At 33.2% G+C, this 19,488-nt stretch overlaps 2 protein-coding genes across 12 annotated transcripts; one reads left to right on the top strand and one right to left on the bottom strand.

Annotated features, from left to right (window-relative positions):
• Positions 1–5,534: 5,534 nt before the first annotated feature.
• Positions 5,535–9,495, bottom strand: LOC107904865 (uncharacterized). 4 transcript variants are annotated; one of them, XM_016831372.2, is made up of 9 exons: positions 9,285–9,495; positions 8,863–9,168; positions 7,970–8,117; positions 7,710–7,860; positions 7,413–7,538; positions 7,228–7,308; positions 6,593–6,785; positions 6,242–6,512; positions 5,535–6,078 (listed from the first exon to the last, which is right to left on the bottom strand). In XM_016831372.2, the coding sequence occupies exons 2-9, from the start codon at positions 9,058–9,060 to the stop codon at positions 5,819–5,821; spliced, it is 1,428 nt and encodes a 475-aa protein (XP_016686861.1). In that variant the 5' UTR covers positions 9,061–9,168; positions 9,285–9,495; the 3' UTR covers positions 5,535–5,818. The 4 variants fall into 4 exon arrangements, with proteins under 4 accessions (XP_016686861.1, XP_040950484.1, XP_016686862.1 ...); XM_041094550.1 differs by having other exon boundaries at positions 8,863–9,495; XM_016831373.2 differs by lacking the exon at positions 7,228–7,308 and having other exon boundaries at positions 9,285–9,443.
• A 2,082-nt stretch (positions 9,496–11,577) lies between these two features.
• Positions 11,578–18,352, top strand: LOC107904864 (secreted RxLR effector protein 161-like). Of its 8 annotated transcripts, none has more exons than XR_005914141.1 (3): positions 11,578–13,509; positions 13,627–13,694; positions 13,969–18,352. XR_005914141.1 is itself a non-coding variant. In XM_041094553.1 (3 exons), the coding sequence occupies exon 3, from the start codon at positions 17,398–17,400 to the stop codon at positions 18,151–18,153; it is 756 nt and encodes a 251-aa protein (XP_040950487.1). In that variant the 5' UTR covers positions 11,578–11,691; positions 13,627–15,120; positions 15,277–17,397; the 3' UTR covers positions 18,154–18,352. The 8 variants fall into 8 exon arrangements, 5 of the variants coding, with proteins under 5 accessions (XP_040950487.1, XP_016686858.1, XP_016686859.1 ...); XM_041094553.1 differs by having other exon boundaries at positions 11,578–11,691; positions 13,627–15,120; positions 15,277–18,352; XM_016831369.2 differs by having other exon boundaries at positions 11,578–11,691.
• The last annotated feature ends 1,136 nt before the right edge of the window (positions 18,353–19,488 follow it).

Below are 19,488 nucleotides of genomic sequence, written 5' to 3' on the forward strand. Positions count from 1 at the left end.
GCTTGATAATGGATAAAAGATATAGTTACACAAGTGAATTGGCTTGTATATTTACTATATGAAGGTTGGTCATATTGGAAGTTCATACATAAATGTATGTATATTATCTTGATTAACATATGACAGATAACATAGTTTTTTAATTAAAGTATGTGTATAAGTGATGAATTGTTATAGAATTAAGCTTTTATGAATGTTGTGTTTGGTTGATTTGATGAATGATATAGGTATAAATTGATGTTCTAGGTGCAGCTTGTCGGAACCAATTGGCAATTTGCAGTAACAGAATATCACGTTGCGATGTCGAGTGTACGTCATCGCGATGAGATCAGACCACCATGCCACGACGTGACGTTGAGCATGGTTCGTGTTGGAAAAAATCCAATTTGAAAATAGTTTTCTTGCACAGCAAAAAATAAAAATTTAAAAACTGAGCCGGTTTGTGATATTTATAGCAATAAACCCTTAACCAAATTTGCACATGTGTTTTGGCTAGACGAATTCTTGTCGTTCCTAACTTTCAACCGAACGACCTTCTCCATTATTCTCATATCACGAACTGCTTCGAGTGTAGGCTCGAACAATTCGAATCAAACACAGAACCAAAAATAGTTTTCTTTTCTTTTAGTGTGAAAAGAAAAATCTCTTCTCACTGGAAACCGACAGAAATTGTTATTCAAAATAGATTTAATAGTTGAGAATAAATTCTCTCTATTTTCGGGCAGAGTAACAATATCTTAAAATTGTGTATATTGCCCTACCGGTGCCATCTATTTATAAGAAGAATAAATAAAGCCCTTGTTGACATGTAGAAGTTTATTTCAACTAGAAAAACGAACTCCTAGTCTAACTAGAAGTATAGGTGGCATTAACCCTAGTTAATAATACTAGGGTTTGTCATCCCTCCTTTTAAGATAAGGGGCTTTTGGGCCTCTTCCATTTTGGGTCCAATTACAAGTATTTCCTGGACTTTTAACCTAGTACATTATAATTCGATTCAACCAAATATATTTTTTTTATTTCCCAAAATAAACATCTCAATATATTTTAATTAAATAATCTTCTCAACTCAATTCTATTTCTGTTAAAATCATGACGACTTTATCGTAAAAGAATCTATGAGAAAATATATTTTGTATTTATACATTCAACGGGTTCATTATGACCAAATGATTTATTTCTATTTTCAAACTTCATTTAATTCAAAAAAATATAAATTCATTTCTAGGTCCTTTTCATTTTTCTTTTTCATTTTCTTTTTCATTTTCATTTTCATTTTTATTTTCATTTTTGAGAAAACCACATTCATTTCCAAATGATTCCATTTCTCCATTTTCATTTTTATTTTGGAAAAAACCATAATCATTTCCAAATGTTTCTCATTTCTCCATTTTCATCATTTCTATCCATTTTTCTTTATTTGATTCAACATACAATTCATTTCTAGTTTCAACGAGCTAACGGAGAGACCAATTGGACATATGCGATTGAGGCTCAAATGATTTATAATTAAGTTCCAGCTTTTCACCTATTAATTATAAACTCATTTAGTCGCGAAGTCATTTCACTGTAGTATTGTGGCTGAGCTCTCCTCAATGACATATCATTATGAAAGCAGCTTGATCAGTGCTCATCCAATGACCTTACCATAAGTGTGTTACCCTCATAGGATATCATTAACCTCTTTGGGATAATATTCATTCTTCAATATGATCATATTTTATCTTATGGTAACCATTACATCTTCCTTCATAAAAAGTTAATTACTATCAAATAGTAATTAAGTCGTTCATCACAAAGACGAATGATCCGTGGCCATGTTTACTTTTCATCAACCATGTAATGTCAATGAGAGGATATCATTTACCCATGTATTGGGCTATGGATTTCACTATTGTGAATGATGCTAAATATTGCAGAAGTCATATACCCAACGCACCAGCTTTCAGTTCCTTATCTATTTGAACTCAGGTTTTTACTTACATCAAAGTATATGAGTCACGCATACATAGTCTTTCATCCACTGAGGATTTAGGTATGTCACACTATGAACATCACAATTGAATAAATCTATAAATAGATTTATGATTTATTCTTCTTGGGTTCAATCCGATGTACTATCAGTCTAGTCAGTCACATCTATGTTTCTATCTTCTAGAAGTCATCCGCTCTGATACTCAAGACAAAGCATCTCTCAAATTGGACTTAATAGATGACATATTAGTCTTTCAGTCGGTTTGCTCGTTTCTGATTAGACTAATGACATGTTTAGGTTCGTCTACTAATGTCTTTCCATATTACGATTCAATCGCATAATATTGCTTAGTATTAGTTTAAGCATTAGAAAACCAGTGAGCAACATTTAGTTCTATTTTGCTTTACGTGCAAAAACCACATAAGGACAATTATAAAAAGTATATAAATTGAATTAATGAATTTGTTTTATTAACCAAACTATTCAAAGAAATTACAAGTTTACAAATGAATATACTACACTCAGGGCATTAGATCCAACAGTTCGTTGAGACGAGACCCAAACAGTATGTTGCGTCACAACGTCAACATGAACTTTTAAAAACCTTATAGTTTAGTCCTAATACGATCTCGAGTTAGCGTTAGAGCTTTTGTAAGCTTGTATAAAACTCGAAAATGAATACAAATCTTTTTCTATACCTATTTTATTAATATTTGAATGTTTAAGTTTATAAATCAAATTGTAATTTGATCATAATAGTTCCAGCAACGAATGTGACACCTCATAGCTTGAATCCGACGATCGAGTTGGGTATAGGGTGTTACACAAACGGTCATAATTCTTTTATTGTACAGAAGCCTATTCTACAAGGTTTAAACAATTTCATTACCATTCAAAACAAAAGTAATGTTTCGATCTATTAATATATCCTTTTCCAATCGTGCATTTTCATTCTACCCATCTTCTTTCATTCTTATATGATATATAAGATATATCATATAATTTTATATATGTTATACCACTTTGCCAAAAAGACACGTGTCAAGCCTAAAAGGCATCGTTGACTCTACATTGACCCTCTGAGCACAACATCCGACCCTTCAAACAGAACCTATCACTCATGTTCATAGGAGAACGTTATCCTAATGTGAACACTCTTTTAAGACAATAAGGAGTCTATTTAGGCTTTATTACCTCATACTGATAGAATTTCATAATACATACCCATGATTATCCATTACGTGTTTGACAGGATTAAACATTTATCTAGCCAATATCATATCAGTGGACAATGAGACTTTTTCCCATAAATACCTTGGAAAACTATGGGCAAGGGATCGACCCTTTTTTTATAACCTAAAGTTACGCTGAGTATTTATCTTTTCAATCAACATGTCCTCTAGTCTTTGTTCTGACTCTCGGCCTCTACAGGTGAATCAGCCTCCGTTACACCACCTTGATCTCCTCCTCGCTCCACCTTGTCTTCCTCCCTTGTTATAATTTGTATAAAAAATATCATTAATAATTATGCATGGTAATATCATGCATATGATAAACTAGCATTTGATTTCCTTCAAATAAATAATCCATGAGACAATCATACTTTTTGCATAATATAATAAATACCAATATAACTAGCCTTTCTTATTTCCATCGCTAGCTTAAACTGAGAAATAAAAATAGGAAAACCTCCAAGCCCTTATAAAGTAAGCTATTTTTGTCATATTCTTCCTCATTTTGGGCAAGTCAATACTAGTAGCTTCTCCAACATTTTGGAAAATGTTCAGGGTCAGGGACGGTGCCATGAGGGACAAGCAAGGCCTTGCCCCCTCTTAAAATGGCCATTTTAGTCCCTTTAAGTTTTTAAAATTATAAGTTAGTTTAATGGTAAAAATAGACTTTGGCCCCCCAAAGATGAAAATTTTCAGTTTAATCGTTTTAAAATTCTAAAATAACAAGCATATACAAAAATAAAATTATACTTTTGACCCCTTCAAAATTTTATAATTTAATTCTGGCCCCTCCAAAGATAAACTTCTGGCTTCGTCTCTGTTCAGGTAGCTTCTTAAGTCACAGTAAGACTTGCACCAACGGGTATATTCAACTGGGACGAATCTAGAAACTTTTTTCGTAAGGGTCAAAATTTAATTATAATTTTTTCGTAGATCAAAATATAAGCTTATTATGTATCATTTTTAAGGGATTAAACAATTTTTTTTCATTTTTAAGGGAGCTAAAGCACGGGGACGTAAGCGTCTCAATAAAGACGAGAGACAAAACCCGGCTACGACTCGAAGACAATACCAACCATTGTTAGAATCTGACTGGCTACTCGACATACAATACTTCAAATATTTCTCCCGAGAGAGTAGATCCCTCAACAAGATGCATGGTAATGTCCTCCCTGTTGTTTTTAGTGATGAAGGGCATGACTTTGAAGTAGCAGGCAATGGGATTCTTAAGTAACTTTAGAGCTTGGTGTTTTTGGAATAAGCAGAAGAAAAGCGGAGAGAATGTACACTCTCTTTGATAATCAAAGGGTAGAGATAAGTGATGGTTACAGTACTAAATGAATGTAACCAACCTCTATTCATATTTGTTTATTATTTTTAATTTATTTATGTTAATTAAAAATTTAGAATTATGTTTTGTGTTTGTTTGTTTAAGGTTATGTATGAGTAATTTATCTTTCAAAATAAATGTAGTTCTTTGTGAACATTAAACTTCCATGAACATTTAATCTCTAAGTTTGACAATTTTTTTTAAATCAGTCATTGAATTTTTTTTGTCTATATTAGTCTAACTTGATAAAAAATTTCAATTTAATATCTGAACTTAAATACCGTTCTAAAATATTGATGTAACATTCTAAAATTATGTCACATGATCATTTAAAGATTTAAAAACTATATATTATAAAATTAAAAACAAAAAAATTAAAAATGCGAATAAATTATACTCTTTTATAAAAAAATTGAAATATTGACATAAAATAATCTCAAAATGTCACATTATAAATTCGAATTCAAAGATCAAAGACCAAAATAGAAAAAGCCACCAAATTCTGAAAGTAATATGGACAAAAGTATTAGGAGACCAAAATAAGGAAAGTAAACAAGTTTAGGAATAAAATCTTACTTTATCTTGCAAATTTAATAGCAACAATATTAATAATTGAACCAGAAATTTGAAGTTCATAAAAAAAAATTCTAAAAGTAAAAAATATCAAGACTATATTTTTTATATATATGAAGAGTACTAAAACTTAAAATATATTTTATTATTAATTATATAACAATAAAATAATAAACAAGCTTTAAATAATTTTTTAAATAAGTTTTTTTTTTTTATCATTTCTTGTAATGGGAAAATTGGGAAAAGGGAAAAGTGATACCAAAGCTTGAACCAGTATCATCTTAAATTTCAGACAAGATAAATAAATTTTGAACAAACATAAACAGGTTTATCCATAAATATATATACTGAACATGCATTATTAATATCCGACTGTTTAACAAACATGCCTGAAGATTTTGTTCATTTCATTTATTTAGTGAGATAATCGAAACAATGCTGCATTCATTTATAGCCCTTGTGGTGACATACAGAGGCAAAATAATAATACAGTATATAAAACAACAGTCCCACACGGGACCAAAATTACAGAATAAATTATAAAGGTGTAGGACTTGAATTAAAACCAGAAACAGGAGCCCAATGAATTGATACAATTAACACTAAATAATAATGGTACAGTTTCATGAGACTCGCAATTCCCGTTCACAACCAACTCAACCTCCACCGGAGTCAAACTACATAAAATTCCTACTGAAAATCAAACCATCAGTTAGACCACACATGAACTAGACCATACCTATTCCCCGTATAGATCTCATTGCGCTCTTCATCATAAAAAAGAGCAGTGATATCTTCCAATGCTTCTGCCACCGTGCTTCTAATTCTAGATGAACTGCTTTGCACTTTTGACCTGCAGCCACACTCGACATCACAGCAGCTACACTGCTTCTCCACAGGGAAACCGTTACTAGCCCTTATTTTAGCAAGGCATTTCCCAGTCAATATATTGCTGATGTTAATGGACCCTGCCATGCCAGGAACTAGATATAAAACCTCACAAGTGATATCGTTATCTAAAGGAGGAAGAGTAATGTAAGATGCAATCTAAGAAAAACGTTACCAGAATAAAAGAAGACACAGGAAAGAAAAAACATAAGAAATACAAAGTTCAAAGAATGAAAAAACAACCATTTCCTTCAGACAATGGATCATCAGAATCAGCCTTGCAGTAAGAGATGATAAGATCCTGATCACTTGTGATGTATATATTATTAGTGTTGCAGTCAGGATGCCACAAAAGGTGATCCTCAAATGAAGTTACAAGTTCTCCACGGAAGTTCCAGACAGCCACTGTCCGGTTTCTAAATGTCAGGAATAACTGGTTCTCATACAGAAATATAAATGCTGATGGGGTCATAAATTCATTTTTGCTAACTTCTGTTAGCTCAGAGTTGCGTACCTGTATGATAATAGATTAGATTTTCATTTTTAAGCTTTAACAAATGAATAAGATTGCAACGTATTGACAAAGATACTTACATCAAGAATCTGAAGGTTTTCATTTTCCTGCTTCACAAGAAGCTTTTCATTGAACTGTTCGATGAAATCCACCTTCTTATTCCGGTGAAGAAGGTGGCTAAAAGATTTGAGAACGGTACCATCCTCTATTGAGAGAATCTTAAGAGGAACATGGCCGCCAACTTTAGTGAAAATCAATAACATGATCCCTGGACTGTCAAAAATCATACAATGAAACAAAGTCAATTATATACAGTGACGAGAAGCAAACAAGATACCATTTGATTGTTAATTAGTACTTTACTTTTGCTTCCATGAGAAAGATGAAAGCTTGTTTAGACTAAACGATACTTATTACAAAACTATAATTCTTCTGGAGAACAAAAATGATTGTTTATATTTTTTTCAATCCTATCAAACTGTTATTCTACAATGTTTTAATCTCATTTTACCCCAATTTTTGCTATCTATCATTTGATTTTACTTTGTAGGAAGTAGAAACCAAGTTGGACAAAAAACAACTATAAGGAGACTAAATTACCAAATATTGATAGAAATAGAAGATAAAAATATCATATAGGTTTCTGTTTTCCCATCATTGAATGAATTTTTACTTTTGTAGCAAGGAGATGTAACCATCATAAAAGGTGCATTACCTGATCTTAATCTCTTGAACATTTTTATCCGATATGGAGTATAACATCGTATAATTTTTGAGGTCAAATACCTTGTATATACTGAGCAAAAGATAAAAACAGTATACATCAAACTCATGAATCTAGTTATGGATCCAACTATTATAGTTTAACATAAAGGTACGTTCATATGGATGACTACTTACCTATCCTGTGCTGAATATGTGAGTACCTTCCCATTTACATCATCAAACTCCACAAACCCAGGCCACTTCAGTGATTCAGATTCAAAAAGTGCAAAACCAGCATCAGGTTGACCTCTTCGAATGTATCTGCCCATAAAACCGAATTGTTTCAGAAAGAAAACAAATGAACATTACAAATTACAATGTCTAGATGCAGTATTTCATCTTTTTATTTGAGTCTTTTTTCCCATTTTTCTTCTTTTGGCTCCAGTTGGGATAAGTTTAAGGTTGTAAAGAGGTTTTAAAAAAATGACATACTCAATCCTCGTGCTTCTGCACTTCAAGGAGCTGAAGTTGTCAGAAGCGTAAACTGAGACTGTGATAAGTGAGTCATTGTTTTTGTTGTAAAACAAGCTTCTAATAACTTCATCAGCAGTGACATTTAGAAAACATATTCTTCGATTAGTCTCTGCACCCAGCAACAATAAAAAATCAAGATTCCTATTCTCATTTTCAACCCAAACAGAAATAGAAAAGCCCATCCAAATAAGATTAGAAGTGTGAAACAAGGATCCTACCTCGACTGAATGCCGCACATACACCAGATTGAGCAAGAGCAAATACAATGTCTTGTGCAGCAACAATCTCTATAATCTTTGATCTCTTCCTCAGAAATGGTAATACCATTGAACAATGTCCTTTTGGATCATGAGTATCATATTCCTCCTGTATGTTACGCAAAATATAACCAAATCTAATAAGCAAGCTCAAGTAGAACAGTAATACACAGAGGCTAGATGAGTAACAGACTTGGAAACTGATCTTTTAGTTGATAGACTTCCAACTAAATGAGAGGAAGAGATATCCTTTTCTACTCTCCTACTTAATACATGTATTACTAATCAACCAAACGTGAATCGATTTTAAAGATAACATGTTAGTCAGAATACCATCAAATGTAGATAAAGCACCTACATCTTGATATCAGCCCAACGTATTCTCCTACATTTCTTACTCCAAAATTTCTCAAGTAAAGCTTTACTAATTATCATTCACGGAAATTTTAAATTCAACATCAGAAATCTTTTGATACAACAACGAAAGTGCATCAGGTTTGTAGAGCAAAATCTCATAAAGCCAAAATTGAAAATTCTCGGCGCTCCAGCTACTCTAGTTGTTTATTATAAAAACAAACAAGTGCTTGAAGCAGAAACTCTTACATGGACAATATGTACAAAACCAATTTGAACATATTAATGATGCAAAGCTAAAAGCGTCCTTCGTTCCCTTCCACAAATTTGCAACTAGGGTTAAAATGTTCAAAATTTTATTCGTATTTTAATTTTGAAAAATGAAAAGGAAAAGGATGTGAAGCGTCAAGCTAAGGTTTAAATGCAGAAGCGAAAATTAGCGCAATAAATAATAAAATAAAAAATAAAAGTTAGGGCAAGTAAGTAAAAAAAGAAAGAACCTGCAAGCGGATGTTACGGAAGCGCTCCTGGGCGTCGGTGACGGAGAAAGCACGGTGCGGCTTAGAGCAGATTTCTCTTCGTTGGAGTTTCTTGACACTGTTAACGAAGGCATCGGGTCTCCCTCTTTTCTTAGATGCGAGTATTCTCCGTCCGCTGCAAGGCCTTGGGCTGACGGCTATCCTCCGCCCACCATCCATATCTTTTATTTAGCTCTTAAAGAAAGCCCTAAGTATGACGGATATCAGCTCCCATCAAATTCTAGGGCAGCGATTATCTCAACCAGAATAGTCCCTCATCTTTAACATCTAGCAGTAGCAGTAGCAGTAGCGGAAGATAAAGATTTTATTTTTAAAGAGAAAAACTAAAAGGATAGAAAAATAAGGTTTCCTAGTACTACTAGTAAGAAGAAGTAACTAAGAACCTCTTCGCTTCGCTTCGCTTTTGCTTCTTTCCTTTTCTTGTCTGTGAGTTCAGATTCCAGTGAGCATTGCATTGCCGTCCGATCTCTTTTTCAATTTTTGAAAATATTAGTACTATTTATTATTATTATCCCCCTATCGGTCTATATGTTTCCAAACTTGGGCTTTTGTTTCCTTTTCATTAAGCACCTTAGGTACTGCCACTACTGTTATGTTTGTTTCCTTTTTTTGCTTTTCTTTATAAATTTAAATTTTAGTTTTTATATTTTTATTTTAGAAATTTAGTCTTCTATTTTTCATATTTTAAATTTTAGATCTAATTATTAATATTGTTAAAATTATTTTTTAAAATTCAAATTCATTATAATGTCATCTTAATGTTTACATTGTTATCAAATGAATTTTTTTATTTTAAAATGTCATACCAATTAATAAAAAAATTTTAAGGTTTATATGTCAAAAAAGTCCTTAAGAAAATGCAAAAAAAATTAATTAATTAAGTCTTTGTATTAAATTTGCATCCAATTAAGCTCATGTCGTTAACTAAAATAATCAATTAAGTCCCTTCGTTAATAGTTTCGGTCATTGACCACGTTGATTATTAAACTAACTTGACAAACTAATCAGATGGTGACGCATAACGACTTCTAGTTTAATCTAATTTTTCCATAAAAATTATTAAAAATCATAAAAAAAAAGGAAAAAAATGCAGAAAAATTATCAAAAATATAAGAATTATTAAATATTAAAATATATGAAAATTGATATAAACTTATAAATAATTTCAATATTATTAGAATTATCAAAATTCTAATAAATTATAAAAAAATTATAAATGTAATAAAATATATTCAAAATATTTAATTTTTTATAAAAATGTATTAAAATTCTATAAAAATCATAAAAATTATAAAAAAAATTAAAAAAAGTATTAAAATTGATATAAACTTATAAAAATTATAAAATAAATCATAAAAACTTGAATTGGATCGGATCAATCGATTGGATCGATTAGACCAAAATCTGCAAGTGTATCAATCCAGAGAAAGCCATTAGATCAGTTGACATGTGAACCGGGTGATTGAATCGATTTTTTTATTTTTTTACTTAACTAAACTGGACGGAGTCAAATTGGCAAACCGATGATCTGACCGATTCAACCACCGATTCAGTTTTGAAAACCTTGATCAAAATGTTTAATTTTGATGTATGTTATTAGTTGGATAATGAAATTTTGGTTTGATAAAAAAATATTAAAAGAATAAAAAATCGATTCAACCAATCAGTTCCCAAGTCAACCGGTCTAATGGCTTCTCTCAGACCGGTACCCTTGTCGATTTCTGGCTAACTAGTCCAATTTAAGTTTTTATGTTTTATATAATATTTATAAGTTTATACCAATTTTAATATTTTATATTTTTTCCAATTTTTATTATTTTTAAGAATTTTAATACGTTTTTTTAATTTTAAATAAGTTTATTAATTTTATATTTTCATAATTTATTAAAATTTTTATATTTTATAATATTTACAAGTTTTTTTATATTTTTTTATAATTTTAATAAGTTTATATTAATTCTAATATATTTTTTAATTTTTTAATGTTTAATATATTTATTTTTTAATTATTTTTTATAATTTATTATAATTTTTAATATTTTTAATCATTTTTATGAGAAAAAATATTAGGCTAAACCATAAGCTACCACATGCCACTATCTAATTAGTCCGTCAATTTATTTTAATGGTCAACCTGGTCAATAACGAAAATCATTAACAGAGGGGCTTAATTGATTATTTTAATTAACGACATGTGCTTAATTAAGTATGAAATTAATATAGGGGCTTATATTTTCTTAAAGGGTTTTTTGACATATAAGCCAAAATTTAATACCGTTAACAATTTGACTTAAAATTTGAAATTTAAAAAATAAAAAATTAAATTCTTAAAAATAAAAATACATAAATTAAATTTCAATTTTACCAACAACACAAAATTTCATGAATTATTTTAACACCTGAAAATTCCATATCGGAATTCATGACATTCCAAAATATATACCAAGAGGTTTCCCAGGAACTAATACCATACTGTTTCGAATAATATCGTTCATTCACAATTTCTATTAAACTAGTTAAGAGTGAAAATTTGTTAGTTGGGATATGGACTACTTTGTAAGAAGAGTTAAATTGGTAACAAGTCTAAGGCATAATTTTTATCAAAGAAAGAAAATGAGGGGTTTATTTGGTAAATAATCCAAGGATTATTTTTGTTATTATGCTCGAAAAGTAGACTGAAATTTTGTAATCTCTTCTTTTCTAATGCTGATCAAAGAGTAGAGAAAGGGGAGGGAAATTTTCTTTTCATCATTTCTTCTTCTTTGTGCCAGAATCAACAATTCAAGAGAGGTGAGTGTGGTTTTATTTTCTTTTTTTCATGCTTTCCTATCCAATAAAAAGATTTTGGTGTTGTTGAAAGGAACACATCATCTTCCCCCATCACGCCTAATCATCGTTGGGGAGGAAAGAGTTTGATTTTTGGTGTTTCTTTGATAATCTTTGAGAGGATTTGGGTGCGTAATGAGAAATCCTTAGGAATCAACTTCAGGGGAAATTGAGTTGAGTTAGATAGGATTTTTCGATGGGCTTATTAATTTTCATTAATTTTATTAATAACGATTTTTTATTGTCTCGTGGAAGCGAAAAAAGAAAGACAACTTTTTAAAAGGAAAAAAAAAGGCGACAATGGTAGATGATTGATTGAAATCAAAGCGTTTTTTCTCTAATTTTTAAAGTACTCCATGAATACTCTAGTAATAATTATATTAAAAAGGATTTTGATATGTGTAGATAGTATGGTTTGTTTAATAATTGGGAAAATTTTGGAAATAAATTTTAATTCTGATATGAGAATTGATTGTTAGTTTTGTTGAGTTGTGTTGTTTGATTGCGAATAAAAGATTTACTAGTATTGTATGGTAATTTTGATTATTTCTTTTGTTTCACTTCATGTTTGAACAACAATTTTGGTGCAGTTAAAGTTTTTAAGTTGACAAGTTTGACTTTTTAATGAGATGCCTTATGACTTAATTTTGTTGAACAACAAATGAGAAAGTAATTTTGTGCTACAACGTGTGTGTGGTGAGCATTATCTTTCAATTGACAACCTTGAAGAAGAATGAGAGAAGTTTAAACTTTCGTAGACACTTCTTATCCTTATAGGCTTGTTATGGCATAATTACTCAATACATTTCAAGTGGTAAACCCATCTTTTAAATGAGAGATAAACACTATTGAAGAGGTTGTTGGTATTAGCCTATAAATAGGTTGTTTGTGTTGCACTTGGTGTGGAGTTTTTTGGAATGTCTAAATTGGATACTTTGTTGTATTTTTCTTGTATTTTATTAGGCGTTCTTTTAAGTTTTATTGGAGAGATTTGGTTGATTGTATTGTAAGATATTTGGGGTAACATCCTTCAAACCCCCTGACTTGGGAAATAGTGTCATTTCAGGAATATACATGATCAAATTTTAAAGTAAATAAAATAATAATTAACGGTGTTAGTAGAGGAGAGAGATGGATACTAGAGGGAATTGAAAAGACTCGTGTGTTGAGAAAAACAAATTCAATGTATAGACTAATTCGTATAAGAGTGAAAAGTGTTGGGGCAAAAGTGTGAAAATTAAAAGTATAAGAGGATTAAATTGAAATGAAGAGAAAAATGAATGACTAAAAATGTAATTTTACCAAAAATGCATGAATCAAGGATGGAATTATAGAGCTTTAAAAGGACAAGATGATCTTTTCTTAAATGGATAATTATGAATAAATATTTCATTTTTGTTGGAAGCTTTTCCACAATTGGATTAAATTGAAAAATGAGATAAAATGGTGGCCATTACGTTAAAATCATTACATTTAGATTTTTTATATTATCTTATTATTTTATTTAATAGATATTTTAATGGAAAAATGAAGAGAATTCTCTCCATCCTTCTTTAACTAATGTCACCCACCATTCATAATAGAAAGAATTTTCATTTCTTTACAATCTAAGCATTTCCACCATTTTTAACCAAATCAAGCTTCAAAGCTTCAAAATTTCTTAGAGATTTTTAGTAAAATCAATAGAGAAACAATATAGAGAGCCTAGTTTCATATGGAGACAAGTTACGTTTATGTTGGAGGAGAGAAAAAAATAAATTAGGATTTGAAATCAAGAGAAAGGTACGAATGATATGTTTTGATATGTTTTTAAGTTTAATCTTGTTAGATAAGTATGGAAGTGACGATAAAGTAAAGATTTCTCATAAAAAGTTTTATGTTCTTGACATGTTGTTGAAGAAAGAAATTGAGAAAGTGAATCAAGTCATAGGAGAAAGGGAAAACAAGTAATTTGAGGTTGGAGATAGGTAAGTACCCTTGAATTCTCTTGTTACTTACTGTTATGAATATTAAGTCAGCTATAATATTAGTTTGTTAGTCAGTTAGTTGTTAAGAAACAGTTATGAGTTGCATGTATTAAATATGTCATTGTACATCTCTCTTATTCAAGAAAGTAAGAAGTCTTTTCTGCTAAGATGGTTCTAAACTTCAACATGGTATCAAGAGCCAAGGGTTTTCTGGTGTAATTTTTTTTTCCGAGTTCCTCCCTTCATGTTTCATGGCTATTGATCCTGTGCCTAGGGATGATACACCTCGCCATTCTTCTAATTCTGGAGCAGCAGTGCCTTCACTAGGTTTCGGCAGCGCTGCGTCGTATACTATTCACTCTTTCTCCAAGCATGACACCATCAAACTTACTGAGAGTAATTTTCTCCTCTAGAAGCATCAACTTTTGCTCATTTTGAAGGTTACGATCTTGACGGTTTCGCACAATGTACTATTCATGTTCTTTCTCCTCTTATTACTGGAGTCGATGGTTAATTAGTTGATAATCTGGTGTTTCTTACTCATAAGAAACAATACAAATTTCTAGCTTCTTGGCTCCTGTCCACAGTTTCAGATGAGGTTTTGGTTCATCTTACTTCAGCCAAAAGTAGTTTTGATATTTGGTTGACTATTGAAAAATATTTTAGAGTAAATTCTAGTATCAAGATTTCAAGAATGCGACATGATTTGTATTCTCTCAAGAAAGCAAATCTCACAGTTAAAAAGTATTTGTCAAAAGTAAAACGAATGAGAGACAGTCTCATTGCTGCTGGGAGTATAGTTACTGAGCAAGAGCAAGTCAGCATTATCTCGGCTAGACTCTAGCTAAAGTTTGAGTCTATTCATGTGATTGCTTCAGCCACTCCTATGTCCCTCGATTTATTGACTGAAATGCTTCTTGACTGTGAGGCTCGACAGCTGGATCTGTTGCATGAGGTCCCTATGCAACCTAATGTGACTTTCTACTCCAAGAATTCTCATCCCTCGAAACACACTGATGATTCCAATAGTTATTCTCAAAGTTTCAGACAGGGTCACAGAGGACATGGTCGAGGCTGGTTTCGTGGTAAAAATCGGGGCAATGGTAGGGGGTGTCACGTTTCAGACCACAATGTCAACTGTGTGCTAAACTTGGACATGTGGTTCAATCTCGTTATCATTGATTTGATGAAAAATTTTCTGGTGTAGATGCTAACGACTCGAAGACTGTCAACAATCATCATTATGAACAAAATTCCTCGTCTCACTGTTGCAGCTCACATTCACAGCCCCCTACTTCTTCTGTTTCACAAGCTTCTCAATCTCCTTCTTCAGGTTCCTCAGTTTAGACTTGGTATCCTGAATCTGGAGCCATGAATCATATTACTCTTGACATGACCAATCTTTCAACTACCTCTCCTTACACAGGTACGGATCGGGTATCTATGGGAAATGGTGAGTCGTTTCTATAGCTCATATAGGCTCCTTGTCTATAATGTCTGGTTCAAGGCTACTCCATCTTAAAAATGTTCTTCATGTGCCTACTATTTGCAAGAACTTACTGTCTGTTGGTCAATTTTCCAGGGACAATTCAGTTTATTTTAAGTTTCACCCCCATATGTGCTTTGTGAAAGATATTCAAACAGGGACGGTTCTTCTAGTGGGCCACATGCATAAAGGCCTCTACCGATTTGATGTGTCTAAAGCTGGTTCTTCTAATCCTATTGTTGTGCCAAGAATCAACTCTGTGTGTGTGAACAATGCGCAGCTTTCTTCAGCACCCCTGCTATGGCATCACAAGTTTAGTCATCTGTACAACAACACTCTTGCACGAGTCTTGCGAAATTGTAATATTTCCTTCAAGCATAGTTATCTGCCAAGTGTCTGTTCTGCTTGTCGTTAGGCAAATCTCATAAACTTCCATTCAGTGCTTCAAAAACAGTGTATTCTTTACCATTTGAGCTTGTTGTATCTGACGTTTGGGGACCAGCTCATGTTAAATCAAATGGATTTTCTTACTATATGTCCTTTGTAGATATGCACAGTAGGTATATGTAGTTGTACTTTATCAAGGCTAAATCTGAAGTGTTGACATGCTTTCTTCATTTTCAACAAATGGTTCGAGTACAATTTAGATTCTCTATAAAAATGCTTCAGACCGACTGGGGGTGAATATCGTTCGCTGTCCACTGAGCTGTTCAAACTTGGCATTCAGCATAGGCTTACATGTCCTCATACCTCGGAACAAAACGGTGTGGCTGAAAGGAGACATCGACAGGTTGTTGACATGGGGTTAACCCTCCTGGCTCAGGCGTCTCTACCTCTGGAATTCTGGTCTGCTGCATTTTCTCATGCTGTCCATGTAATCAACAGGCTACCTACATATGTTCTTCAAGGCGTCAGTCTCATTTGTGTGTTTTTGGTTACGCATGCTTTCTTTACTTGCGGCCATATAATCAACACAAGCTGCAGTTTAGGTCCAAGCGTTGTACTTTTTTTGGTTTTGAGCCGAATCATAAAGGCTATAAGTGTCTTGATGACAATGGTCGTGTTTTTGTGTCTCGACATGTTGTCTTTGATGAGACTCAGTTCCCATTTCAGCAAAACCGTCCTTCTAAAGCTCTAGTTGACTTCGGGCAGCAAACTCATCAGCAGTCTCACATTCCACTAGTTACAGCCCCAGTTCTGTTGAACTCTTCTTTGACTACCCTTGACAGCTCATCTTCTATGACTATCCCTAGATCGGGTTACTCTACCAGAAATTCTGCCATTGGTCATTTGGTTTCCTCACCTTAGTCGTCTGATTCATCTGATGGACAAAGTGTGCCTTTCTCTCTCATTCAGTCTGTTGCTCCCATCTGGACTACTGTGAACACTCATCCTATGCAGACCAGGTCTAAATGTGGCGTCTACAAGCCTAAATTGTACTCTTCTGTCATGACTGAGAAGGGACCAGTTTCCATATAAGAAGCGTTTCAGAGTCTTGAATGGACAGCTGCTGCACAAACTAAATACCAGGCTTTGGTTTCAAATCACACTTAGGACCTTATACCGTTACCTGCAGGCAAGAGGTCCATAGGGTGTAAATGGACATTCAAGATCAAAAGGAATGATGATGGCTCAGTAGCATGATACAAGGGCCGCTTAGTGGTGAAGGGTTATCTTCAAGAAGCTGGCATCGGTTTTCATGAGACCTTTAGCCTTGTGGTGAAGCCTACAACAATTAGGGTGGTCTTGGCAATAACAGTGTCCTTGGGGTAGTCTTTCAGGCAAGTTGACGTCAATAACGCGTTCTTAAATGGTGATTTAAGTAAGGAAATATACATGGTGCAACCACCAGGTTTTGAGCAACAAGGGGTCAATGGCCAGCAGCTAGTATGCATGTTAATGAAAGCCTTATATGGTCTAAAACAAGCCCCTCGAGCTTCGTTCCACAAATTAAGAGAGTTTCTTCTCACTAACTAGTTTGAAAGTTCGAAGGCAGATAATTCTCTTTTTATCCACAAGTCTGTGAATCGTTTTTTGTACGTCCTCGTTTATGTAGATGACATCATAGTCACTAGTTCCGATTCGAGTGCTATAAACCAGTTTGTTAAAGACCTTAATCATCACTTTTCTCTAAAGGATTTGGGGAAGTTGAACTATTTTCTAGGCATTGAAATTAACTACACCTCAGATGGACTTTTTCTCAATCAAAAGAAATATATGCTGGATTTACTTAAGAAGGCTTCTATGGAAAAGTCGAGTTGTTCTCCCACACTAATGGTATCTACCTGTCGCTTGTCAACTCATGAAGGGAGTCTCGTTGAAAATGAGAGTTTCTTTAGGAGTATAGTGGGTGCTCTCCAGTATGTAGTAATCACCAGACCGGATTTTGCGTTCTCAGTCAACAAAGTCTGTCAGATCATGCACAGACCTTTAGATACGCACTTTAAAGTTGGTAAGAGAATTTTGCGATATTTGCAAAGCACATTAGATCATGGCCTTCATTTTTGTCGAGCATCTAAGTTTGTGCTTGAAGGCTACTCAGATTCTAGCTGGGGATCTAACGTTGATGACCAAAGGTCTATGTCGGGCAATTGTATTTTTCTTAGAGGAAATCTAGTCTCCTGGAACTCTCGGAAGCAGCAAGTTGTATCCTGTTCTATAGCAGAAGCTGAATACAGAAGTTTGGCGAATGTTACTGCAGAGATAGTCTGGCTCCAGTCTTTATTAACTGAGTTATGTGTCCCGATTCAGAAAAAATCGTTGGTTTGGTGTGATAGCTTAGCTGCAGTTACTGTAGCAGAAAATCCAGTCATGCATTCAAAGTTTAAACATGTGGAATTAGACGTGTTCTTTGTAAGAGAGAAAGTAGCTGCGGGTGTGCTTCAAGTTGGTCATGTGTCAAGTCTAGATCAAATTGCTGATGTGTTGACAAAATGGTTGTCTGCAATGCTGTTCAACAAGTTCAGGAGGTAGCTGAGGGTTGCTCCATATGAAGGTTAAGTTCACGGAAAAAGAAAGTTAGAAGAGCACGGGGAATGTTATGAATATTAAGTCAGTTGTAATTTTAGTTTGTTAGTCAGTTAGTTGTTAAGAAACAGTTATGAGTTGCATGTATTAAATACATCATTGTACATCTCTCTTATTCAAGAAAGTAAGAAGTCTTTTCTGCTAAGATGGTTCTAAACTTCAACACTTACGGACTAAAATGTAAATTTTATGAAATTTATGGTAAACTCATAAAATAAAGTGTAAAATAATTTGATATGTGAAATAAAATATTACGATAGAAGGCTTATTTGGAGTGATATATGATAATGAATTAAATATAAATGATGTTAAAGTGATATATCTGAAAAAGGCCTTAAATGTCATCTTGACCAACTAAATCACCCTTACCAAAAAACTCCCCATCTCGACCGCCCAGGGAGCATCCCCTTCATCGTGTAACCAACAACTTTTGGCCGCAATCGCCCTCTTAGGCAATGCCTCAACCGAAAGGTCTCATTCAAATGGTAACTCTTTTTTCCCATGCACAATCCTGATAGAATAGAAACCCTCCACATGCCTCAATTGCCCACACAAGAAGTAAAAAATAGTTAGTCTTTTATACTGAAACCTGGTATAGATACAATTCTTCCGAGATGGGGCAATTTTCTTCTTTTTTTTCAACGGACCCCTTATATCAATCCTAACTCGTATCCTTATATAACTCCGAAAACCCCAACTGATGGATTTTGCATTATAATCCAAAAATTTCCCAAGAAACCACCAAACTGTTTAGCCATACCTTTAAACATTAAACCAGCCAGGAGATCGTGAATCTGAACCCAGAAATCAACATGGTACAAAGGAACTTGCATCAGATGCTCTATTGTTTTCAGCCTATAAAATATCAATAGATGGTTGTTGAACGCCCATGGCTCCCCTCAACTACTTTATCAAGATCAATCTCATAATGGAACCTGAAAAGGAACCTTTTTTTGCCCAGATATGTAATTGATATTGTAACACCGCTTGCTCGACCTAGTCACCGAGTCTAAACTACAGGATGCAACATCCGTTGCCGAAGCAACTTCTATCAAAATAAAGTAAATATATCAATCAAACAAATATTTATGACTTAAACGCATTCATAATATGATTCGCAAATAAATCTAAGGCTTAATTGAGTTTACGAAAGCTCTTTTGTCGGCCCGAGCATGAAATAGGACCAGTTTGAAAAGTTTTAAAAATTCAAGACCGACGTCGTGACGTCACCTTCTCCATGTCGTGACGTTGCCAAATAGTTTTTCATGTCACAACGTTAGG

Source organism: Gossypium hirsutum, chromosome D05 (genome assembly GCF_007990345.1).
Source record: "Gossypium hirsutum isolate 1008001.06 chromosome D05, Gossypium_hirsutum_v2.1, whole genome shotgun sequence".
Classification (NCBI taxonomy): domain Eukaryota; kingdom Viridiplantae; phylum Streptophyta; class Magnoliopsida; order Malvales; family Malvaceae; genus Gossypium; species Gossypium hirsutum.